General features: G+C 40.5%; 2 protein-coding genes across 2 annotated transcripts; one reads left to right on the top strand and one right to left on the bottom strand.

Annotated features, from left to right (window-relative positions):
* Nucleotides 1-3,113: 3,113 nt before the first annotated feature.
* On the bottom strand, nucleotides 3,114-26,877 carry LOC131976779 (transmembrane protein 176B-like). Its single transcript, XM_059339934.1, has 7 exons — nucleotides 26,748-26,877; nucleotides 24,454-24,641; nucleotides 21,805-21,924; nucleotides 15,961-16,017; nucleotides 15,429-15,641; nucleotides 13,650-13,772; nucleotides 3,114-4,340 (listed from the first exon to the last, which is right to left on the bottom strand). Exons 2-7 carry the CDS (start codon nucleotides 24,628-24,630, stop codon nucleotides 4,284-4,286), a joined length of 747 nt encoding a protein of 248 aa, XP_059195917.1. The 5' UTR covers nucleotides 24,631-24,641; nucleotides 26,748-26,877; the 3' UTR covers nucleotides 3,114-4,283.
* Nucleotides 5,033-9,389, top strand: LOC131976776 (neurotrophin receptor-interacting factor homolog). The gene is made up of 2 exons (XM_059339930.1): nucleotides 5,033-6,514; nucleotides 9,018-9,389. Exons 1-2 carry the CDS (start codon nucleotides 5,490-5,492, stop codon nucleotides 9,250-9,252), a joined length of 1,260 nt encoding a protein of 419 aa, XP_059195913.1. The 5' UTR covers nucleotides 5,033-5,489; the 3' UTR covers nucleotides 9,253-9,389.
* Nucleotides 26,878-27,030: the final 153 nt, after the last annotated feature.

Genomic DNA, 27,030 nt, shown 5'->3' with positions numbered 1-27,030 from the left:
CTTAGTAACATCTAGATCAGCTTTTCTGAACCTTGGGGTTGGGACCCCAAATGGGGTCGTGAGATGATTTCTGGGGGTCGCCAAATAATTTTGGAAGTCAGCTCTGTCTCCACTGTGTTAAAGTGTTTATGTGTTAATGTGTTATTGTCTTTTCGGTCATTTAATGTCTTTTTTTTTGGTAATTTTGTGGGGGGGTTTTGGTAATTTTGTGTCTTTTTTGGTAATTTTGTGTCCTTTTTTTGGTCATTTTGTGTCTTTTTGTAATTTTGTGTCGTTTCTTGGTCATTTTGTGTCTTTTGTGTCGTTTTTGGTCATTTTGTGTCTTTTTTTGATCATTTTGTTTCCTTTTTTTGGTCATTTTGTGTCTTCTTTTAGTCATTTTGTGTCTTTTTTTAGTCATTTTGTTTCTTTTTTGGGCCATTTTGTGTCTTCGTTTTCGTCTTTGTCAACTTTTTCATGTAATGAAGATGGATCAGGCAAAGGACATAAAGGCAAAATTTACTGTGACCTATTTTAATCTCCCACCCAACAAATAACCCATTACAAAAAATAAAACTAATAAAAACTAAACTAAAACTAAAGCATTTCAAAAGAATAAATACTTAACTAAATCTAAAAAACTCACTCTGAAACTAATTAAAACTAATTGAATCTGAAAACAAAAAATTCACAACCCAATTAAAACTAATGAAAAATTGAAAACTATTATAACCTTGCAAGGGAATACACTGTTACAATGAGGGGCCTCACAAAAATAGAAGTACAAAAATGTGTGTGTGTGTGTGTGTGTGTGTGTGTGTGTGTGTGTGTGTATGGGTCAGTGCATGAATGTGTTAAAGTCTCAGCAGCTGCCAAAGTAAACAGTCACTGGTATCGACCAACAACCCTATCAAATCTAAATATGCAGGTGTATTAGGGCTTTGGTTCTGCTGTAAGGCAGCAAGATTAAACTTATTGTTCTTCTGCTTAAAGTTCTTTATTTATTAACAGTAAAATATGCTGCAGAGGCCTCAGCTGCCAAAATAAAAGCACAGAGTTTCTGTTTTAAACAACCTGTGTATTAATCCTCTGTCTCAGCTACATCAAGTTATTATTTTAAGTATTGATCACATTGTCATAAAGTGTTGACTTTTTTCTTGACATTTGAACTTTTTTCCTCAACATGTCAACTTTTTTCTCGACATTGTATTTCAACATTTTGACTTTTTTGTCAAAGTGTATAATTAATTTTCCTTATCCTCCTCTCATTTTTTTCTCCTACCTGACCCTAATCCTCTTCCGTATGATTCAGACATGAGAGCAACATGTTACATTTAAATCATCAACAATAATCAATAATTAAGTTGAAATTATTATTTTAATAAAGTCCCTATTGTGCTTTTATGACATTAAAACAAAGCAAAATCTGAATATGTTCAACCTTAAAAAATATATAAAGTTGTATCCTCTGAAAAGTAGATTATGATTATGAAACCAAAGGGGACTTTATTAAAACTTGAATAATAATTTTCCACATATGTATGTTTCATTTAAGTAAAAATAAAAATGCAGTAATACAATTTGCATTTTTTTTTCACACATTCTTGTATGGGTGCTCTATTATCCTATCTAAATAAAAAAATAGAAAAGCTGTTTGACAATTAATTTTCAAAACTGTACCACGCTGAACAATGTATGGACAATATTCAGATGTTGATTTAAATTTGAAAATGAAAAAAAATCAATATGAACAATGTAACCTGATTTTCATTTAAACGGAAGGTTTGACCTGCTCTGGAAAACAATTTTAAAAAAATCTAAATTAAAATTAAAATTGACGGTGGAAATGAACATAAATACTATTATTGCACTTTCATTTAATGCTCAAATAAAAACATACAACATGGAAATAATGCTATTATAATATTATTATTAAGTATAATGCTTTTATGGAGTTCAATTTTAATTTTAAAGTTTACATTATCAATTTAATACATTAGTAGAAGGATTATTGTTTCATTTAATTTTGGGGGAAAAAACTTAAAAGTATTTCTTAGTGAAAATAACTTCTCAAAACTCAACACTTTCTCATAGACTAAAGAAACAATATCGCATAATTCAATTTTAATATTAACAAAAACTGTTAACTCATGGTGTTGTCTTCTTCTTATTATTATTATTATTATTATCAATAAGGTGTGTGTTGGTGTAGAGAACTCACCTGTTGATGATTCGATGCTGCACCTGTGACCGTCTGCTTATTCTGCTTGCAGCCTGTTTTTTTAATTTTCTGCAAACAGGAATGTCACTTCCATCTGCTGGTGGAATTTCCTTCAAAATAAAAGCCTAATTTCTACAAACTGCAATCAAGTCGCAGTGCTGGACGAAGCTTTATTTAAGTAAAAGTAGCAATGCCACAGTTTAATTACACAGTAAAAGACCTGTAGTTTTTTTAACTGAACTATGTTCATTCCTTCACTCACCAATTAGCATGTAAACACCAATTTAATGTATATGAATGAGGAACATCCTGTCAGGGTGTGAGACATTAAAGGTTTTATATTTAACATTAAGGTTTTTTTAAGCAGCTTTTCAGGAATTCCAGGAAGTCACATTCCAGAAATTCCAATCAAGGTTATTATAGTTAACCAAAACTAACGAAATGATGAAAACTAGAATAGAAAAAACATTTTTGTTAACTGAAATGAAAATATATATATTTTTTTTTTAAAACCGATAACTAACTGAAACTGTGTTGTTTGTTTACAAAACGAACTAAAATTTTCGTGAAAATGTTCTTCGTTTTCGTCTTTTTCAACTTCTCCGCCGCTGAGTGTGTGTATTCCTGCTTTGTGGGAACCCAGGAGACACCATGTTGGCTGTAAAGAGCAACTTTCAGCTTTCAGAAATGTTTATGATATCGTAAACCTTTTAGTTATTATGGTAATCTGAAGTGCGCTTGCACGAAAGTGTCGCCGGCACAACACTCAGTAAACTTTGGATGTTGTTCTTTCACTGTGTGAAAGTCTTCAATTTGGCCATATTACAAATCACTTTTTTTTTTTTGCAGGCGCGCTGAAAATCCAGCAGAATACATGTAGGGGAAACACTGCATAATCCTTTTTGGATTATATGAAATGTATTTATTTAGCTCCAACCAAAAAGCTGCTGGTAAGTGAACATGGTAACACATGGTAAATATGTTTACTGAGACTGGGATGTCTACACTCCAACCAACATTCAAAACATCTGGAACTGGATGGATAAACCAAAGGAAATAAAGGCAACATTTATTATGACTTCTTTGAATCTCGAACCCAACAAAAAAACTAAAACTAATAAAAATTTAACTAAAACTAAAGAATTTCAAAAAATAAAGACTAAACTAAAAATTAGCAAACTCACTTTAAAAACTAATTAAAACAAACTGAATTTGAAAACAAAAATTCACAAGGAAAATAAAAAAGTAAATTTTGTAAAACATTTTAAAAAATGAAAAATCCAAAACTATTATAACCTTGGTGGACAGTCTATGCCTAGAGGTAAGGAATCTGGCCTGTAATCACTGGTTCGAATCCCAGGACTGACAGGTCAAGGACAAGTGGTTAAAGCAGTTCACTTAGTAACATCTAGATGGTTGAATCTAAAAAAGCGGCTAAAAGAAATCGATAAATGCACGAGACATTAAAACTTTTAGCTTTATCTGCCAGTAAGTAAACTGACTTACATGATTAGACTTTATTCACTTTATTTACCTTTAATTCACCCAGAACAGCATTTATAAAAAAAAGAATATATAAATATATATATATATATATATAGATATAGATATAGATATAGATCTACAGTAATGCAACTACTTATTAAACTGATTCTATTTCTCAGTCCATTCATAGAAAGTACACAGCAGAAATACAAACCAAAAGATATGTCAGTCTAATGTAATTTAACTCATTTTTTCAGTCGTGTCCATCACACAAACATGATTACTGACAAACACACTGACTGTAAGGCACATGATTTGATTGAAACTCAATAATCAAGAGGAGCTGTTAAAAAAATATCTATTGATCAACAAAGAATTAAATGTATAGCAGCTTGTATGTATACAACGTAGCAAAAAGTATAAGTACAAATATTTTCAAGCAACCCTTGTAGGAAAAGACCCAGGCTTTCATCAGATTGTACCAGCTGAACATTAAATCATTGAGGAATATAAACCATTGACATTTTAGTACATAGAGTCAATGGTATAAATGCACAGGAATTATCGTAGCTGGTACCTGACAGCACACAGCACATATTCATTTATTGGTGACCTCCTTCAGCAGTGGGCTGCAGAGTTCAGGGTCACCAGTCTCCTGAAAAAAAACAAAATTAACATCAGTAAAGAACATAAAAAGGTGCAGACATACTTTACTTTCAGAAAAATGTAAGAATAAGAGTATGTTTCCTGACCCTACAGCCATGTTCGCACAAACATTTAATCCGATTGTGCCCAAAATTGATTCGTTGAGTTTCTAACGAGCTAAGCACAAATGTGAAGAAATTTAATATTTTCTTATCATACTGTATGTTGTCTTTTTGGACACCTGGGACAACTGGTTATTCCGTGAACAAAGCAGTAGTCGCACTGTGACCAAAGACTAAATACAAGATGATAAAACTAGAAAATTTCCTCTGGGGAAATTCTGAAAGGGCCACGGGGGCTACTGCCGGTGTGTCTACACTATGTTGAGATTCTTCAGACATTTCTAAAAATTAAAACTAGTAATGTTATGATAGTATATACAAGGAGCACACCTACAACAAGCATTCCTTTTCAAGTATTTATTTATACAGCAACCTATGCCCTTTAACCTCAAAATGTGTGTGTGTGTGTGTGTGTGCGTGCGTGAAAAATGTGTATCTGGAGGAGTGTGCACGCTTACGTGTGCAGTTGTGTGTGTAGCGATAATTGCATAAAATTACCTGTATGTGTGCGTGTAATTAACATCACATAATGTTACCTGTGTGTGTGTGTGTGTGTGTGTGTGTGTGTGTATGTGTATCAGGGGTATTTTATGCCAGCACACTATACTTAAACGCCTAAAACACGTCGCCTGTGCCAGCATAAAGTCTGATTGTGGAGGGGGCGTGGTGCATCAGCTGCAGGAGGGAGGTGTGGAGAGGGCTCAAGAGAGCAGCGCCAGGTGAGAGTGATTGACACACCTGACTCTGGTTAGTTAATCACTCTCTCCTTTTTAACACAGTAGCGTGCTGGACCTGGGAGGAACGTCTGGCAACACAGAGACTGGAGCACACACTCAGCCAAGAAGCAGACGGAGCATGGCAGCATAAAGCCCGACGAGGTGCCTGCGAGCGGCTCTGTGTTATTGTTTAAGTGTGTGTTTAAATAAAAATACAAAGATCATCTCCGCTCTCTGTCATCACTGCTAAAGAACCCACGGTGGCATCAGAGTACGCCACACTGGCGCCCAATGTAATTTAGCAGTGAACAAGAAAGAAGGATGTCAGAGCCACAGCAACCAGTGACCACGCTGGCACAGATGTTGGCGGAGGTTGCTGCAATGAGCCGGGACCAGGCTGCGCTGAACAGACAGCAGCTGACGACACTCCAGTTCCAGGCAGAGAGACAGGTCGAGCTGCTGGAGGTGATGGTGAGGCGGGCAGGGACAGCGTCATCAGCCCCCTCGCTCGCCGGGATCACGCTCCATAAGATGGCAGCTCATGACGATCCACAGACTTTTTTGGAAATGTTTGAGGCAACTGCGACGGTGTGCAACTGGCCAGAGGAGGAGTGGGCGGTGCAGCTGCTTCCCCTACTGTCAGGGGACGCACAAACGGCGGCACTCGGCCTGCCTGGACCCTCCCGGGGCCAATACGGAGGGATCAAGCGTGCGATCCTTGACCGTTTGGGGTTTTCGGCGGAAGACCGGCGCCGCAAGTTCCGGGCCGCCAAGCTGGGACCCGCTGATCGGCCGTTCGTGATTGCGCAGCAGCTGAAAGACGCGGCGACCAGATGGCTGCAACCGGGGGACTCTGCAGGAGAGGAGCGGCTGCTGGAAAAGGTCGTCTTAGAGCAGTTCATGGAGGGGCTCCCAGCTGCCACCTCGGACTGGGTGTGCTGCCACCACCCGGCGGACCTGGCGGCTGCCATAACCCTGGCGGAGGACCATCTGGCTGTTCTCTCCTGGGGACGGGCACATGAGGGTCGGCCAGCCTCTCCAGTCGGTCCCATTCCGGCGCCCCGCAGGAGACCGGGCCGGGCCCCCAGCCCTCCACACCAGCTAGATCCTCTCCTCGCCCTCGCACTAATCCCCCCTCTCTTTTCTGTCCTTCCCAGGCTCCAGCCGCTACGGGCGCTGCTCTCGACCCACAGAGGGTTCCTCAGGCGGCAGGGCAGGAGTGCTGGAGGTGTGGACAACCCGGACACTTCCGTCGAGAGTGTCCACTCATGGAGGTCGGTCAAGTGGTCAGGGTTGTCGGCCCTCCAGCACCCTCCCCCGGTCCAGGAGGGACGTACAGCGTTCCGGTAAGGATCCAGGGTGGTACACATCAGGCGATGGTGGACTCGGGCTGCACGCAGTCTATAGTTCACCAGAATCTGATTCGACCCGGGGCATTGATAGAGGCGGACTGGATGGATATTAGGTGTGTGCATGGGGTCATTCACAGATATCCTGTAGTACCAGTGGAAATTCGGTTTAAGGGAAAAAAGCATAGTGTGAAGGCTGCGGTTAGTTCCCGCCTGACGCACCCCCTGATTCTGGGTACTGATTGGCCGGGGTTTGACAGATTAGTGGGACAGTGTGTGGGGGTGCGTTCACGACCGACAGGGACATGGGATATGTGCACTGTGCTCAGTGGCGACACGGGGTTGTCCGACACTGCAGACGGGGAGGGGGAGCCTGTGGACATATGGGGTATGAAAAGACACTGAAGCGTGTAATGGCCCGACTCTATTGGCCAGGCATTCGGGCAGACGTGCGCCGCTGGTGCGCGTCTTGCCCTAAATGCCAGTTGCTTAACCAACCGGCCGTCCCGAGAGCGCCCTTGTGCTCATTACCATTAATTGAGATCCCGTTTGAACGTATTGGGATGGATCTCATCGGGCCATTTCACCGGAGCACACGGGGATATCGCTTTGTGTTAGTTCACGTGGATTACGCAAAGCGATATCCAGAGGCAGTGCCGCTGCGCACCATCTCTGCAAAGAGTGTGGCGCAGGCACTGTTTCAAGTTATCTCCCGAGTAGGGATCCCGAAAGAGATCCTCACTGACCAAGGCACCCAGTTTATGTCACGAACACTGAGGGAACTGTACGGATTATTGGGCATCAAGTCTATTCGAACCAGTGTTTACCACCCGCAAACTGACGGCCTCGTTGAGCGCCTGAATAAGACTTTGAAGTCCATGATCCGTAAGTTTGTGCACAATGATAGTCGTAATTGGGATAAGTGGCTAGATCCTCTGCTGTTTGCAGTGCGCGAGGTACCCCAGGCCCCCACGGGATTTTCCCTTTGAACTACTGTTTGGCAGAAAACCACGCAGGGTTTTGGACCTGGTTAAAGAAAGCTGGGAGGAAGGTCCAAGCCCCAGTAAAAACGAAGTACAATACGTCCTGGACCTGAGAGCAAAACTCCACACACTGGGGCGGTTATCACGGGAGAATTTGCTCCGGGCCCAGGAACGTCAGCAGCGGCTGTACAACAGAGGATCTAAGCTAAGACAATTTTCACCGGGAGATAAAGTGCTTGTATTACTCCCGTCTTCCACCTCCAAATTACTCGCCAAGTGGCAAGGACCCTTTGTGGTCACACGACAAGTGGGTGATGTCGATTATGAGCTTGTGCGATCTGACAGGGGAGGGGCTACGCAGATTTATCACCTCAACCTCCTTAAAGCATGGAGAGAGGCTGAGTCTATTTCCCTGGTGACGGCAATTACAGAGAGAGACGAGTTGGGGCCTGAGGTTCCAAAATCGGCCATTCCTGCCTCGCTCCTTTGTGAAAACCATCTCTCACCGTCCCAGAGAGCAGATATTGCCAGGTTGCAACAGAGTTACACTGACGTGTTCTCCCCCCTGCCAGGACGCACAAGCCTTATTCAAGACCATGTTGAGACTCACCCGGGCGTGACGGTGCGTTCACGGCCCTATCGGTTACCTGAACACAAGAGAAAAGTGGTTCAGGCAGAATTGAAAGCTATGCTGGAGATGGGGGTAATAGAAGAGTCCAACAGTGCCTGGTGTAGCCCCATCGTTCTTGTAAGCAAGAAGGATGGGTCCATCCGGTTCTGTGTGGACTATCGCAGGGTGAATGATGTTTCACGGTTTGACGCCTATCCAATGCCCCGGGTCGACGAGCTCCTGGATCGCCTGGGCACTGCTCGTTTTTTCACGACACTGGATTTGACCAAGGGCTACTGGCAGATTCCCCTATCTCCAGAGTCCAGGGAGAAAACGGCCTTCTCCACTCCGTACGGTTTGTACCAATTTGTTACACTTCCTTTCGGGTTGTTCGGGGCCCCAGTCACATTTCAACGCCTCATGGACCGCATGCTGCGGCCACATGTTGCATATGCTGCCGCCTACCTGGATGATGTAATCATCCATAGCACCACCTGGGCGGAGCATGTGCAGCAGGTGGCTGCGGTGCTGGGTTCATTGAGGCAGGCGGGGCTCACGGCCAACCCGAAGAAGTGTGCAGTTGGACGGAGGGAGGTACGGTATCTGGGGTACCACTTGGGCGGCGGGCAGGTGCGTCCACAGGTAGATAAGACAGCTGCTATTGCAGCCTGCCCAAGGCCCAAGACCAAAAAAGAGGTGGTTCTTGGGGCTGGCAGGCTATTACCGGCGATTTATCCCCAACTTTGCTGAGCTGACCAGCCCCTTGACTGACCTCACCCGAAAGGGTGCCTCAGATCCGGTCCAGTGGACGGAGCAGTGCCAGGTGTCGCTTGAGAGGGTTAAACAGACCCTCTGTGGGGAGCCTCTTCTCCACACACCTAACTTCTCTTTCCCTTTTGTCCTGCAGACTGATGCGTCAGGCAGAGGGCTGGGGGCCGTTCTGTCTCAGCAGGTGCAGGGCGTCGACCGCCCGGTGCTCTACATCAGCCGGAAGCTGTCCGAAAGGGAGGCCAGGTACAGCACGGTGGAGAGGGAGTGCCTGGCCATCCGGTGGGCGGTCGATGCTCTGCGGTACTACCTGCTGGGACGCCCATTCACCCTCTGCTCGGACCATGCTCCCCTCCAGTGGCTCCACCGCATGAAGGATGCCAACGCCCGGATCACCCATTGGTATCTGGCACTACAACCATTTAACTTCAAGGTGATCCATAGGCCAGGGGCGCAGATGACTGTGGCCGACTTCCTTTCCCGCTCCCGGCTCCCCGGCCTAAGTCGGGCGGTGGAGGTATGTGGAGGGGGCGTGGTGCATCAGCTGCAGGAGGGAGGTGTGGAGGGCTCAAGAGAGCAGCGCCAGGTGAGAGTGATTGACACACCTGAGTCTGGTTAGTTAATCACTCTCTCCTTTTTACAACCCGTTCTCATTCCCGAAGCGTAAAATACCGACTATTTGTCACGCCCCTGAACGTATCATACTGACGAAAAGGGTACCCTTCCACGTGTGTGGGGAACGCTCTGGGTTCTCAATTGACTCCAATATAAACCCGCTCGCGCTGCTGAGAAACGCTTAGAGCAGAGGCTTACAGCCGTCTATTCACTCCAATAATATCCCGACCACGGCCCTCCATTACGCTGCCAGCGACAATCTGAATGGAGAACCGAGGACCCTGTGCATGGAAGTATTTTTCTCCCTATTTTAAGGATTTCTTTTAATGACATCGTCAACATTTCTCAACACAAACACATCAAAGTCTCACTGATAATTCAACAATAAAATAGCTTCATGTTGTGGCTCTCAGTATAATTTTTTTCTCCTTCGATTCTGAGAAATAAACTTTTATTCGTTTGTTTTACGGCATTCCACTGGCGGACATTTCTCTCATTTTTAGTGAAAAAAAATAAATATTTTGACTTTGTTTCTGCATAAAAATGGATTTTGATTACATTTCTAGCGAGAAATATATGTTTTATGTTCTTAATATTCACTCAGTGAATGTACATAATCACTTTGTGGCGAAGATCTCGCCAGAAAAAGACGATCCGCTGTGTTTTATTTTGAAATCTGTTTTATTTTGTAATCTACCGCAATCCTATCGGATGTGGTCCGATCCTCCCGGATGTGCTGTGCGATCTCATTGAATCGCGCTTCACTGTAAATGGCCCCGACTCTGCTCTCCTGTTTTAGTTAAAATATCTTCATTAAACAAACATTGTTGTCTTTTTTTTAGCATAGATAATATACATACAGTGTAATTATTTATTAGACAGTGTGTGATATTCGATATATTGGGTAGAAATAGGTTTTCACAGCCCTAATAGGGAAGAACTACAAAACGAGAGGTCTAGGGAGTTGTAGTTTTTTTAATAAAACAGGTTTTTCCCTCAAATTGGAAGTTGGAAATATCTAATTAGTGGCTTTCCAGGGGTTTGAGGGGATGTCAATCACATTTTTGGCATCAGAATTTAAATAGTCTTGTTCAATGGGGGATTTGTTGTTTTTTCAGCATATCCTAAAGCCCCCCCACTCCCACCCCTTAGTGACTATGCTCACATTATAGTCCATGTCAACACCTTTCTATAACAGTAGGTCTCATGTCTGTAACCCTTTTTGTCTCTTAGTTATAATCATTTAAATATGCCCCAGGGTTAAGGTTCAAAGGTCAATATCTCAAAGCAAGAATATTATAGAACCTTGAAATTGATATATGTTACTCTCCAGGCCAAGACCTTTCCGGTGATGTATTTGGTTTAGCTCTATGCCAAAGTTTTATTTTTTCACATCTCGGAATCTGAGCACTCAAAGGGCTGTCTGAACCTTAGCCTGTTAGGGCAGATTTCCAAGGTTTGAAAAAAATAAAACTTTGTCAAACTTTGTTAATAAATGTGAACCGTGCATGGTTCAGAGAACAGTAGCCTATACTAGTGCATGATGATACTTTCCCCCTCTTTTTTATGCTTGATAATAAGTATTTATTAATACAGGACTTTTTTTTGTCACGCAGTGTTGACATACTAATATTAATACCATCCTCATTTTTAAGAAACATCAGTATTTCCCAGTATCTCAAACCGAGAAGGTAGTAGTAGCAGATTAACTGCGATAGCGCCATCATTGCCACTGAGAGAGGATTTACAGACGTTTCCTTTTTCTTTATCTTACGAGGATCTCGTAATTATGAGATCAGGATCTTGTAATTACGAGAAAAGGTGTCTATTTTTTTTTTATCCAGTGAATGCAATGCGCTTCCGTACACAAGCTCTCCCAACACAGCTCTTTAAAGGCTGTACACAATACAACAGTAAAGACAAAACATGCGTATCGGCTCTATCGCACGGCACAATAAATCATTTTATTGCACAAAGTGCCGACTACAGATGAACCCAAACAGTAGATAAGGTGTTAAGGAACAGCACAACATCAGACAGAATCCTCACATTAATGGCGATTGTTGTTTCAGTACCACGGACAGCTCATGCGTAACAGAACATGCGCAGATCATATCCTACAGCAACCAGTTAGTGTGGAAACCAGTAAGGACACAACACCGGCCTTTAATCTTTCTGTTGTATCACGCCAGTGTTTACTTGTACTGTACGTTACTGTACTGTAGCCGCCAGCCATTGTGAGAAATAAAGCACGACGTGGTGCGAGCCGCAAATATAACGACCACCCGTCAACGAAGAGTTCCAAGGTGGTCACAAGGGCCGAGTTACAAATGCAATTATACATTTATTTCCTTTCTTACATACTTGTTTATATTTTTTGTAACAAAATATGTTTTTATCAAACTATGATGGCGAATTTTGAGTTTAACAGCCGCTTCGCTTCACAATTAAAGCAATCCATGTTTTACCAAGAGAGACCTATTACACAGTTTAGGCTGTTTCAGTCTACCTAAATGCAATTTAAGTACACGCCTCGGCTGATGCTTAATGAACTGTATGTCCAAGCGCATAAAATTACTCAAAAAGCATCCTTATTCATTGGACAGGTCCGCATGGCTACTTAATATTCAATTTGTACATTACAGCTGATGCGTAATGAACTGTATGTCCAAGAGCGAACTGGGAACTGGCTGTGAGCGTCGCACTTTACTATTACTATTTTTAAGTAGCTGAAATTATTTTAATTATCCCTTTCACCCTTGCTATCATTAAATATCATCAAGAAAATAAAAACGGGCCTGAAAATGATAGAAATATCCTGACTGCTCTGTTGGGGCTTGGAGTTCATCTATAAGTTCTGCTTTCACAACCCTGAGACCCTGTGTAACAGCTGAACTGCTATAGGCGTACACGCGTTACACACACACACAGGCGTCCACTACGTTCGCTCGTGGCACTTTTCACCCGTCACCCATGTTATCTGGTCTCGCAATACGCGTGTCTGTACGCCTATGTAGAATTGTACTTAACAGTCACACGGGTCTTCATGTCACGTATTTGAGGCGAAGTTCACCCGTCACGCAGCCATCACGTAGGCGTATGCGCAACAACGCGTGTACAGCGTCTGCGTGACGCCTACGTGACGCCTGTAAATGGTAAATGGACCTGCACTTATATAGCGCTTTTCTAGTTGCTTTGCGACCACTCAAAGCGCTTTACACTACAGACTGCGCTCATTCACCCTTTCACACACACATTCATACTGGTGGCAGAGGCCACCCTAAACGGCCCCACCTGCCACCACTGGGAATTCATTCACACACCGATGAACACAGCATCGGGAGCAATTTGGGGTTCAGTATCTTGCTTTGACATGTAGGCCGCGACAGTCAGGGATCGAACCGCCAACCCTTCGGTTGGGGGCCAACCGACTCTACCAGCTGAGCCACAGCTGCCTGTCTGTCCATTGAAAGTGAATGGAATTTACACGCGCACGTTAGACGTTTGATGTCATCGCATAGGCGCTGTACACGCGTTTTAGTATAGTGTGCTGGCATAAAATGCCCCTCATAGTATGTGTGTGTGTGCGCGTGCGTGTGTGTGTTTGAAGCATGTGTATCTTGAGGAGTGTGGGCGCTTACATGCATGTGTGTGTGCGTGTATCTATAACTGTACAGCAAAGATCGAAGGCAATGACAGCAGAGCAATCAACAGAATTAAAAACTCAAGTTGTAGGACTAGTAGCGGGACGAAATTGCGTCCGGAAGAGGAACAAGAAAAAATCCACAGTATAACAGTAGTGCTCGGGGCTTTGCTTTTGCTTTAGTTTCATATCATACCACTATCTACAGAATATTCTTAAAAGTGTCAGCCTCCGCCTCCGTCCATGATAATACGCTGTATAGATTTTTTTCATAACAACTTGAGGATCAATGTTGAGTACACATACGCACTATAAAAAAATATTTCACATAAAAAAGTATTTAATGAACACGAAAAAAATGTTCTTTTTTTATTTTTTTTATTCCTTATTTCAATAAATTATTAAAGTGTGATTTTTAAAGTGATCCAAAAATGTGAAAGTTGTCCAGTCAGAGCCTTTCCTAAAGTATGTTCGCACCAGATTTCAAGATTTTCACTTTTTACAAAACCCTACCTTCTTCTCTCCCTTCTCACTGCCACACAGAGACTTGATCCCCAGGACGGCGGAGCTGATGACGAGGCAGAGCTCCAGGACGGACAGCACAATCAGCACAGCATTCATGCTTCTCAAAAGCATCTGAGGTACACAGAGAACAGTGTTTGCTTTAAAACATATAAACCCATTGAAAAAATTGAGCATTCCCTCCCCGGCCTTAACACTCCCGTCCCACCGACATCTGGAGCCATCACACCCATCAATGACAGCAAGTTGGCTTGTGTGCTTGTGCTAAAATCTCTTGCTTTAACCTCTTATGTTAACGGGTCGATTTTGACCCTTGACTTTAATGATCCATAAAATACCCTCAAAACAATTATTTATCATCCAATTTGTTTTTATCTCTGTGTGACCTTGTTAGGCTTCCTTATCCATGAAAAGATTAGTTTTAATATTCTTGGTGTGGCCTTTTGACAGCATACCCTTGTTATCAATTTTAAAAAATGGTGAAATGATACAGTGGCCCCGAGAGCTCACAGCGCCGCAGCTTTAGGAAACACATGCAAATACACAAAACACAAGCAAATTGAGAAAAAAATGTAATCAATTGGAGAACACAAGTGCAGCATTTAGAAAAAGTGCTGCAAAGACACAACACAACAGAAGTGTTTCCAGAGGACACTTAAAAGTGATGCACATGTCTGGACGTGCATGTGAAATTATCAAGTCATATCAAAAGAATGATAATTTCACGATTACAACGTGAAATTATCACATTATTTCATGATAATGATATTTTCATGTTACGTGATATATAGCGTTAGCCTGCTAGCCCATATTAATCACATTGCAGGAAACAAATCAAATAAATTAATGATAACATTTTAGTTGGTCTCTCTCAGCGGCACCGAGTTGGTCTTGGTGTTGCTAGCCCGCTAACGCTAGCGCGCTATTGATCAACGGCTAATGTTACCATGCTATGATCGGCCGCTAACGTTATCGATCGTTATAATGTTATAATGTGAAATTATCATTATCTTGACATAACGTGATAATCTCACAGGCCTGTCCAGACGTATGCATCACTTTCCTCTGGAAACACTTCTGTTGTGTTGTGGTCTTTGCAGCGCTTTTTCTAAATGCTGTGCTTGTGTTGTCAAATTGATGAAGATATTTTCGCAATTTGCTTGTGTTTTGTGTATTTGCATGTGTTTTCTTAAGTTGCAGCGCTGTGTATGGTGTTTCAATTTTGACCCATATATATTTCACAAAATATTGTTCAATAATCTTATATTATGACTGAAACCATACAAATGTTATAATTTTCCCAAGGGCATTTTATAATTTAGTGAAAATGGGGCGCCCCGGTGGCACACCTGGGAGAGCGCATAACATAGAGTCATAGTCCTCATGAGTGGGCGGCCCGGGTTGGAATCCGACTCGCAGCCCTTTCCCGCATGTCTTGCCCTCTGTCTCCCCCTTTCACTCTGTCACTCAAAAAAGCCTTGAAAAGGGCCAAAATAATAATAATAATAATAATAATTTAGTGAAATTGATTTTTTATTTTATTTTGTTTCAATAGGAGATTCCTGACAAAGTCAAAAAGCCTTGATGCAATAAACAAAAGTTGTCTGGTACTTTTATGCATTTAAAACCTAAAACGGGTCAGTGCCGTCTGAACACGAGAGGAATATTAATGTGATTTTACTGACCAGCTTGCAGCTTCTTGAATATTTATCAATTATTTATAAAATACACTTTTATTTTGACAGCTGAAATGACACTTTTCACACTTACCAGAACCAGTTCTTGGCCCTCAAAGCATTTCTCCTTCATGTACTCCTCCCCAGGAGATGAAGCGGCAGTAGTGTGTCTGTAGTATCCATAATCATAATTGTCACGTTCACACGACCACCAAAGCCACATGTTTGATAAATTGATGCTGTAGAGCGCGATGGCTGCAATGGCAAAAGCAACTCCTGCTAGATTCAGGATCACATTGATGATGGCCTGAAATACAAAACACACAAAACAACAGCAGGCAATAAATACTGATGGAGATTAAAAAAGCCACCAACTCCCTCTCCATTCAGACAGAGAGGTTTGTTTCCATGCAGTGGAAACCACTGCTTTTTATTTTAAGAACCCTGTCACATCACCTTAAAACCAGACACTGAACCTTCACTCTGCCCTCTACAGTGAAAATATATATTGTATACATGTACCATGTTAAAGAAAATCTCTTTTGTTGGATATTCCTTGATATAAACAAAAAAGACAATACAAACGATAGAAGTGATTTTAAGGTGAATAAAGCTGAACCACTCACCAGACATGGACTGGGGCGCTTCTCAGACACAATGCTCATGATGCCAAATAATATAAACTAGAGAAAAAAGACAAAAAACAAACTCTAAATGTCCATTCTTCCACACAAGCACTGAAACTTATATTAGGGCTGTGAGTAGATTAAAAACTACCAAATAATCAAACAATGTCCACAATTCAACCTAAGACCATAGCTTGTAATAATATATATTTGCCTGTGAAGAGGAGACTCATGGTTACTCATAAAACACATTGTCATTCACATATCTTGAGGTGAGAGGGACCCCTTTGGAAATAATAATAATAATAACTTAATTTATATAGCACCTTTCAAAAATAAGTTATAAGGTGCTGTACAGCAGAAATAAAACATATCAAATACAATTTACTGACAACAACAAAATAAAACAAGAAGAATTACATTAAATTTTTTTTTTTTTTTAACTTTTAACAAATGTAAAATGTAAAATTCAAAATCACCAATCACAACAAGGTAATCATACAACAGTAATAAAAGGAAATTAAGAGAAGGCTGTGCCGGCGGATCTCAGGCAGCGTTCAGGCTCGTAGGGCAAAAGCATCTCATTGATATAGGCAGGAGCCTGATCATTCAGGGCTTTAAAAACAAGTAATTAAATCTTAAAATCAATTCTAAAACTCACAGGCAGCCAATGGAGGGCAGCAAGGGTAGGAGAGATGTGGTCGCTTCTCTTTTTTCCTGTTAAAAGCCTGGCAGCAGCATTCTGTATTTGTTGTAGCCTACGGATGTTTTCCTTTGCTAATCCCAGAGTACAGGGCATTGCAGTAATCTAATCTTGATTAAATAAAAACATGGAAAACCTTCTCCAGGTCAGTGGAGGATAGGAAAGAACGGAATTCTTGTTAGCTGTCTCAGCTGCCCAAAACAGGATTGCACTACCTTGGTAACCTGTGAGTCAAAAAACAGCTCTGACAATGACACCAAGATTGCATGCCTCTTTCTGGATGCTAAAGGTAGAGGGGAGACTGTCGGGGATGTTGGTGCTGGAGCTACAGTAGATAGGGAGAAAATGATAATCTCTGTTTTAGAATCATTTAATTGGACAAAGTTTTTGGACATCCATGCTTTTATATCGGTCAGGCATGAGAGAATATGGGAAATATCTAAAGAACCAGGTTTTAACGGTATATATAACTGGGTGTCATCTGCATATAAATGAAAATTAATGTTGTGCCTTTGAATGATTTTCCCCAGTGGTAGCATGTAGATAGAAAAAAGGAGGACTTGAACCACTCAAGTGCCACACCACTAAGGTGTTCCAGACGGCTAATTAGAAGTTCATGGTCTACTGTATCAAAGGCTGAACTCAGATCAAGTAAAATTAAAATTGAAGAGAGTCAGCTGCAAGCAACAAATCATTTGTGACCTTAATGAGAGCAGTCTCAGTACTGTGCTCGGAACGAAAGCCTGATTGAAACTTCTCAAACAAGTCATTGTTATCTAAAAAGGCAATCAGCTGTGTTGAGACAACTTTTTCTAAAACCTTCAATAAAAATGGCAACTTGGAGATCGGTCTAAAATTATTTAAAACTGAGGCATCCAAAGTGGGGTTTTTTAAAAGTGGATAGATCAGGGCATGTTTAAAACAGGACGGAAAAGATCCAGTGGACAGAGAAAGGTTAACAATGGCTAAAACATCCGGACCAACCGTCTGAAACGTGGGCAAGCAATCTGAGAGGCAGGTGGAAGATCTTAAAGCTGCAGCTATGCGCTCCAGGGAGGACAGGAAAATGTCATTAAAATTATTTAAAGTTGTTGTAACTTAAAAAACTTAGCTTGATAACTTAATTTTTCTCAACATTGACTTTACAAGTTTAAGTTCACTCTCCTTTCCAAACAACGTGCCTGGACTAGTTCTGAGTAGAGACGGTGCGTTAGGAGGCTGAGCAACCTTGATAAAAGCAACTTTTCATGGTGAGTAAAATTTAGTTCTAATAGTTCTACTGAAGTATTGGGTTTAAATTTGTTTCAGTGACTTTCATTCAGATAATAGCCTGTGTGCCCAGCAAGAGAGAGCTGTTGGGAAAAGGATTATTCACATTTAGCTCATTGCATGCGGCCGCCAGCTACATGCTAATGTAACCCATTGTCACAGCCACAATTTAAAAAAAAATTAAAATAAATTGTTCATTCACATGCATAGCTGTGTTTGTTGTTCCAAATTGTGGTTTGATGTTTCTGTGAGAGGAATCAAAGAAGTAAGCAAACTATTTATTTTATTTTGTCTGCCTGTTTAAAATCTGGAGAAAGAGATTTTAGTCATGTGTTTGTAATCGCCATGTGACTGTAATGATGTAATCTTAAAAGACTTTAGACAATCTAATCAGATTTACATTTTGTAAAATTTCCCATTGTTTTCAAAGATGGGTTTTGAGTGCAAACTGTGTAAATTTGAAACCTCCACACAAACGGGGTTGCTACGGCACTACAGGTTACGTCATGGCCACGGTGGGGAACGTCTGCCATGTATTCACCAAGAGTGTTTTTGTTTATTTAAAAAAATGGGGTAGCCTTAGATCACATCTGTCAAGACAGCACTCTCATGAAGCTCAGCAAAGTGTCAGATCAGAAACTCTCTCCTTCACTTGTCAGTGTTGTAAACCTGGAAGCGACTTTCATGGCCAAACTGGACCAGTGCACCCAGAAACTAATGGATGTGGTTTCATCAAGAGGAGGAGCTTCAGGAGCAAGGATCAGGCAGATTAAGGACATGCTTCTTGAGGTGTGGTAATTATTTAGAGTTTGCCTCTTTTTGAAATGCACTCTTGTAGATGATACTAATTTGAATACTATATCCTGACACCATCACCACCCTTTTTTCATATAGCACAACACAATTGAAATGAGGAGAGAAGTAGCCATCCGGTGCCTGGTTGTATACCTTGGAGAGAAAGAAGAGGATTTGTTCAAAGAGTTTGGGGTAAGTAATGTAATATTATGAAATAGAGATAAATCCTTATTGAGCATAGTGTAAACGCAGAGGACGAAGATTGCAGTTCGATTTTTTTAAAAGGGAAATTCCAGCATAATCTTAACCCAGGGTCAAACACACTTGGCTGGGACACTATTTGTACGATAGTACTAGCAATACGGTCCTTTTGTTAGCATGTGGCTATCAGTGGCTTATTTGATCTCAGACCCTAGGTTAGAATTAAGCTGGAATTTCCCTTTAAGTAAAATGTATGTCATACCACATCAGCATTGTTAATGGCTGTTAATAGCAGAAAAGATGTACAAACAAACTGAAGGTCAATTGTAAAACATGGAAGACAATAATTCCCTCTTTTTTTGGTTTACAAGGACAATGAAGAGTTCGAGACCAGCTTTGAAAGTCACATGATGAAAATTGCCATCATTGGAGACAGGTCTACCCCTGGAACACTTGCAAAGTTCAATTGGCCTCTACTTGGCTTTTGCTGTTAAAGTATTTATCCATCGAGACAGTGATTTTGAGGTGGTCACACTTATTTACGATGTTTAAAGATTACATAATGCTTTTGTCACTGAGGAGCAGTTGAAATTTGAGTTTGTTTTCTTTTCTTTTTTTGCCATCTCAAGTTTAGTTCAAAATAATAATAAAAAAAAGAAGTTAATTGCAAAAGCAGTGGTTGAACTGTCTTTCTTGAAAGCTACTACAGCACAAAAAAAAAAAAAAAAATCTGAAGAAAATCTAATTGGAGCAACAGATTTTTTTATATTGTTGCTACTTAAAAAGTTGTGTGCATTATTATTGTAATTAACTAGACAACAAATAAAATTACTTTATAATAATATGGTAAAGTCAGTTGGAGTAACTTAATTTTTATGAGTTATCAACTTAAATCAACTACTGCCTTTAGGCTAACTGTTATTAAGTAAGCTGTACTTAATAGAATCTTTGACTGAAAAGGAAAAGCTATTTCACCCAAAGTAATATGTTGGTTCAATGTAATTTCAAATTAAGTTGTCACAACTAAGAAAGACTAATGGAAACTGTTGCGTTGATTTTTTTTGTTGAGTCTAAACATTTATTTTTAGAGTGTAGATGGTTACTGAGAGCACCACGCATTGAAGAAAAGGCATGGCAGAAAGTTGGAGCAGAGAGTGAGCTAAGAGGACGAGAGCGGATTTGTGAGGTGGGTTTTGGGACTGGAGAGAGGTGAGGGACCTTGAAAAGTACTGCGCTGTGATCAGAGGCCACAAAGTCAGCTAAAAACACATCATCCAAGCAGAAACTGTGGGAAAGGACAAGGTCCAGGGTGTGCCCTTTATCACAGCTTGGTTGCTTTACAGATTGAGTCAGACTGAATGAGTTAAAAAGAGTGATAAAATCAGAGATAAACGAAGAAGCAGATGGACAGCAGACATGAACATTAAAATCCCCTAAAATCAAAACTCTGTCAAACTGTGGCATAATGACAGATAAAAGATCAGAAAATCCCTGTAAAAACCCAGCATTAGATTTAGGGGGCCTGTAAATTAAAATGCATGAAATTGGCAGTTCGTTCTTTAAAATGAAGCTGAGACATTCAAAGCTGGAAAAGGAGCCCAGTGAGATGGGGGAGCAGGTAAACACACTTTTATGGGTAACATGTTAATTTTAGGCCTGTCAGAAATGTTTATTGTACAATTAATGCATGCACATTCTATGAATAAGACCATCGGCCCGAACCGTAGATTGGGAAATCAGTAATTGTTTCAGCAGTTGTTGATGGCAGCAGAAACAACCCTTGTGAGCAGAAATCAATAAAGAGTGTCTTTTGATTGACAACTTCAGCTTCAACAAACCAAAGTTGTCTGCAGTTACTGTCGGTGTGAATGAGTTACCATGGAGACGTCCAGTCTCAGATAACGCAGAGAGACTTATTGTTTGTTTTAATGTAGTTTTTGTATCAGCCTGTTTTGATCCTACTCAGTAGAAGAGAATGTTTATGTGAGCCTTTATTATCCCCATGTGAGGTCAGAGAGTTACACTATGTGAGATTATTCAATTTAAGTGTAAAGGATCTTATTTATTTCTCCTCCAAGAATCGCCACCTTATCACGGTGAAGGGGTTTGTGTGCTTCAGTGATCCTGGGAGCTGTGTTGTTGGGAGCAATAGCTGCTGGTAGGGTCTCCCAAGGCAAAGTGGTCCCAGGGGAGGGGCCAGGCTTAGAGCGATTCAAAGACCCTTATGATGCGGGAACACAAACAACGGAGTACCTCTGCCGGCATGGGTAAACCGGGGTCGGCTTCCGTCCTGGCCGTGGAACAACGGGACAGCTCTTCTGGATGGGTGATGGGAGTTTGCTCATCCAGTCTACATGTGTTTTGTGGATCTGGAGAAGGCTGATGACAGTGTCCCTCGGGAGTCTTGTGGTGGTACTGCGGGAATATGGGGTACTGGGCTCGTTGCTACGAGCTATCCGGTCCCCATATAACCAAAGTGAGAGCTGTGTCCATGCAGCAAGATAATTTTCCTCAGATTAAGTGTTTCTATCTTGTTTTTAGACACACCTTTTTTGCAGTGTGATGATAACTTAACACATTTAGGCTTTAGATTTGCTTTATTTTAGCCAATGCCGATCCATTAAAATATGCTTGCAAACCTGATACCGGACCATGCTTGGGGAATTTCTGGTGCTTTTTCTGAATTACATGTCATTTGACACATCTGACCAACATCCAGACTGTCCCATGTGAAAAAGCTGTCAGAACCAACTGAACAGCCCGAATGAAGTTGCATCTGTCGTCACTCAATTGGATACAGATGGATAATTTGTAAGCAAAACTCTGCTGAATCTCTGTTGACACAAAAGCCAAAAATGCAGCATTGTATATCTTACCAGTCCACCAAGCCAAAAAGGAAACCCGGTGTATGCTATTTCCCACCAAGGGCCAACGCCAGAGCAAAGGAGGATCACTCCGAGGCCTATGTTGAGCAACCCGACCATAATGTGCATAGCCTGAGGAAGAGGAGGAAACACAGCGTGAACAACAAACATCTATGTGGTATAAAGGCGTATGTGCCATGTGATTTCTGCGATGCAGAAAACAAACAGAATCGTAGAATTGGATAATAAAATTGGAATCAACTATGAAACACGGAGTATGTTGAAATTTCAAAAAATTTCAGGACTAGCATTATTTAAGGACATTGGCCCTCATTTATCAAACGAGCGTACGTCAGAAAGTGAGCGTAAAGTGGGCGTAAGATGATTTCTACGCAAGCCTCGGCATTTATCAATATGGACGTGAGCGGACGGTACGATCAGATCTCACGTCTGCTCTCAGCTCGTGTACGCAAATTTGAGTCAGCGTGAAGTCCACACGTCTGAGTCGGAGAATTGATCTTAGACTATTGCATCGATGCCTGGAGCTGATAAAACTCTGTGGTGTTTTGATTTTTAATAGTGACAAAGCAAAACATGTTTAGACTACATAATTTATCATTAAAACATAATCCAAAAATAAATACACCCTGCGATCGTGAAATTCTTTAAACAGAATACCATCCGAGGATATTAAATGTTGTTGTCTTCTGCTGTTTACTGTTATCCAGCTCCGACACCGGAGCGTCAGCGTCTCTTTTACCATCGGTGCTGCCAGAATAGAAACATTTCCAATCAGCGCCGTCACACGCTCCTCTGAATAGGACATCATTATTAGTAAATGTAAAGAGGTGAATAATATATCTCCATCATAATAATAGCAATATTCGGATATTATATAGATTATAGGCTTTATATATCACAATGTAGTTACTCAAACCTCGCCAGGAGTTTAATAGTCCACTACTCTGCTGACGGCACCACTGATTTCCTTCTTTTTCACTTTTTATGCTGCCAAACAAAACCAGTTTGTTGTGTTGCAGCTGTTGGACGTCAGCGTTTCACTTTCTGACTGAGGAATTCCTCTTCTTTTAGAATTAAAACTTACTTTAAAACATTGTTTACCTCCTTCAACCAAAAAGCTGAAAACTTTTAAGTCCGTGCTCCAAATGTAAAAGATTCAGTGAACTTGTTTGAGTTTATAACTATAAGTAGGCTACTTTTATTTCATAAACCTCCGTCGCTGCGTATTTCTTTAATATGTCTATATTGCCCCTATTGTTAATTGTAACGGTGCACTTTGCTAATAAAGCTGAGTTTAGAGGGTGAAAAAATCCTCTTTTTGGCCGTATTGCGCCCTTCGGTGTCGTAAACTCTGAAGACGAGTCTTCTGAATCGGGTATATATTAGGGCGTGGTATTTAAATTACGCATTTTTCGAGCCGCCACATTTATCAACAGCCGATCATTCTTACGCTGTGATTGGAGAGATACGATCGTTTGATAAATCACACGTGGACCCTGTCGTAAGACCAAATATACACTCGGATCTGCGCTCGTTTCTACGCTCGCTTGATAAATGAGGGCCATTGAAACTAGCAGCTGGTTTAGAGCAGAGCAAAATCCAAACAACCACCATGAATGTTGTGTCACATCAAATTCATAAGATAAGATAAGAGATAAGATATGACTTTATTTATCCCGTAGTGGAAAATGTTGTCACAGCAGCTCAAAATACAGAAACATAATATAAAAAAACAAGACATACCGATATACATACATTCTATACACATTATAGACATAGATTTCTGCTATTTGGCATTTTTTATTAATATATATTTTTTGTAGTTTTTGTTTGTTTTCCTGAAAGTACTTTGCATATTTCCAGATTTTGCACATTGGAGAAAATATATTTTAGCATGTTAAATAGGTTGTTACATGTAGTAGTATGAACATCAATGAATACATATATTTACATATAAGCAGATATGTACACAGTATAGAATAAGTGGTATATGACATATATAATATAGAAATAATACAGAAGGCCTAATATAGGCCTAATGTGGTCAGATGTAAATAGAGGTAAACTGATTTTTAACTGTATTGTCAAAATTGCATTCATCCACCACACGATGAGATAAAAGCAGATTTCACATGTCATATCATCAGTATAATTACCATCATCTTGCCACTGTACCTTACCTACCAACTGATCTTCTTTTTAACTTCTTAAGTGTCCTTGTTCTATTCTGTGTTTTTTTATTGTTGTTTTCATTTATTCTACCTCAGTATTTTATTCTATTGTACCTTATTGTACTTAAATACCGGACTGCTGTGACAACTGAATTTCCCTTCGGGGATGAATAAAGTTATCTGTCTGTCTGTCTGTCTGTCTGTCTGTCTGTCTGTCCGTCTTTCGATCAGAATACTTTCTCTCATAGTTTCATAACAAAACAGTTAATAAAAAATGTGACAGTAAATTACAGACGATGACAAACTCAACGTGTAGCTTTTGTCAGAAATCAACAACTTGCATTATTCCACAACAAGCTCATTTAGTCCAAGTGGGGGGAATAAAACATACTGTAATATAGCAGATTTAGCACATTTAAACTTTGATGCTCAGGTTCCCAGAGCGACATATAGCATATAACTGACTCACCCCCAGCACTGACTGAGAAGATCCCTGGACCCTCCTCAGGTGCTGAGACACAGAGCAGCATGTGGGGCTGTAGCAAAGGCCTTTGAGGATTTGGCAGAGTGGAGGACAAACACTTTGGGGGTCTGAGGACAAAGTGAACACAGTGACCCCCTCAGCCCTGGTCATGGTCACAGACATCCTGCTGGCTCCTGTAGACAGAGAGAAAGACAAGAGATCATATAACACTAAATGTAATGTGTCTGGTAATGTTACGTCAAAGTACTGTACATGTGCTGCTTTCACTTCTATTCCTGCAGACCCACTGTTTCACGTATGCAATTACTCTCTCAGCTGCTTTGGTAATGAATCTTAAAGTGATTTTTTTAAAGATCGCTACCAAGTTTTCGAGACCTCTAACTGTTGCAAAAACATATATTTACATATACATATATGCCTGCTTTATGATGATAAAATGTAGTTTAACTCTATGGAGTCTTGGGCTAGTCCATTTTTGAATCCTTTTCATCCGGCCTGTATACAACTCTTAAAAATGTTTAAATGCCATGTTGGTTTTTTTTTCAGCACAACCTCACCTATATGATCTAATAATAATTGATTCTTTATTCTGACTTACTGGATCAACATTTTAAACCAAAAAGAAACAAATAAAAACCAACATAAATGTGTCTTTGTGAGTAATTTTGTGTCTTTTTCTGTCCTTTTTTTTGTCTTTTTTTTAGTCATTTTGTGTCTTTTTTTGGTAATTTTGTCTTTTTTGGTAATTTTGTGTCCTTTTTAAAGTAATTTTGTGTCTTTTGTTTGTCATTGTGTGTCTTTTTTTAGTCCTTTAGTCCAACATAAAATGTGATTTTGAATATTTTTTTTAACTTTCAAAACACTATCATGCTCAATAAAGAATTTTAAATGTTGCAAATGTGAACAAAGGTTGCAAATATAACATATCAGAGGGTTCCATCCAGTTCTATCATTTTATACTAAATATATTTGAGCTTGTCTCCAGTTTTACTTGGTATATCATCATCAAACTGATATTGGCCTCATGGAGTTTACAGGTGACTCCAGAGGGTTAAGGCAAAAAAAAATTCTCATGTATTATGTTTGTGTGCTGTATTTTGAATATTCCTGCATACTACAGTCTGTAAACAGTGTTGGAATGGGATAAATTGTATATCAGTGGAAAGCTGAGACTCATGTGGATTCAATGAGTCCAGTTTGTTCAGTTCAGTTTCTTCATGTAGGATGATGTTAGTCATCAGTAGTAGCCAGTTCATTGCAGTGAGGGCATTTCTTGAGTCTGGACCTCAGTGTATAAAATGAGCTGCTGTGACCTCTAGGATAATCACAGCCTCATGAAACTTTACAACCACAAACTAGAGACCTAGAGCATTCAAGAGGGTTTCCTATGTATATGGACAATAAGACGGTTTCTTAGCAGTTTGAAGAACAGAAGTGGTCGTCATCCAAGTTTTTGAACCTGTTGTGGAAAATATTAACAGACAAGAGTTTCTTAGAAAGACAGCCCTGTGCATGATTAAATGAAAAGTATCAAAAATACATACAATACTCAAGTGGGTTCATTTTCAATTCCTGTTACTATAAACAACAAGTGCCTTCATCAATTCAAGTGTTAATTCTTATTATTCTTGTGTAAAGTCTGACTCATGATTTCCTGTTTTGTTCCAATGTGGTGTACTGGTGTAGAGCCGCCCTTACATCGATCAGGAAGCTCCTCGGAACAGGAAGTACAGAAGGCCCATTATACAATCTATGTTTTTAACTTGTTAGAAGTTAACTTGTAGAATTGGTGGTTGTGGGCAGTGGATGTTTAGAGGGAGACAGCAGGTCAACAATAAATGCCACATACAAGTCATGGACATATGAAAGCTGTGAAACTGAAGATTTGAGATGCAGCTCAGCACTGTGTCAAATTGTTCTGGTTAAAAGAATATCTAATAAAAATGACTTAATCAATTACTTTGATTTGGTCATTTTGGAGATTTCTGTATTTTCAGCAATTGGATGACGACCACTTCTGTTCTTCAAACTGCTAAGAAACCCTCTTATTGTCAATATACCTAGGAAACTGCCAAATTCACAAGTTTTCTATCTCAGGGTTAATCGACTCTGTTTCAAAACCATAGTTGTTGTGTTTGTATGGAAAAATGGACATTTAGAGTTTTTTTTTGTCTTTTCTTTCTTTTATATTATTCGGTATCACTGACATTGTGTCTAAGAAGCGTCCCAGTCCATGTCTGCTGATCAGCACTGATTCAAACATACCAAAACAGACTTACCTGTTTGTGTTAGAGCAGAAGATAAAAAAAGATTTGTATTCTTCCAACGTTAGGTCAAAGTCTGCCTGGTGGTGTTGTTGCTGTGCAGTTACAGGAAGAGGAAGAAGAGAACTGACAGCCTGTTACCTGAAGTACCGCCCTCATCTGGGACAAACAGACAAATGTTAACCCTTTCAGCTACACGTGCACAGAAGCCTGCCACACACTAATTTGCAAGACACACACTCAGATTAGACCATTGCTTTCTTAAATTTCTTGTTCATTTTAATGTCTGGTACAACTA

This window comes from Centropristis striata, chromosome 8 (genome assembly GCF_030273125.1).
Source record: "Centropristis striata isolate RG_2023a ecotype Rhode Island chromosome 8, C.striata_1.0, whole genome shotgun sequence".
NCBI classification, from domain to species: domain Eukaryota; kingdom Metazoa; phylum Chordata; class Actinopteri; order Perciformes; family Serranidae; genus Centropristis; species Centropristis striata.
The sequence above is the reverse complement of the archived record's forward strand: the minus strand, read 5'-3'. Positions and strand labels throughout refer to the sequence as shown.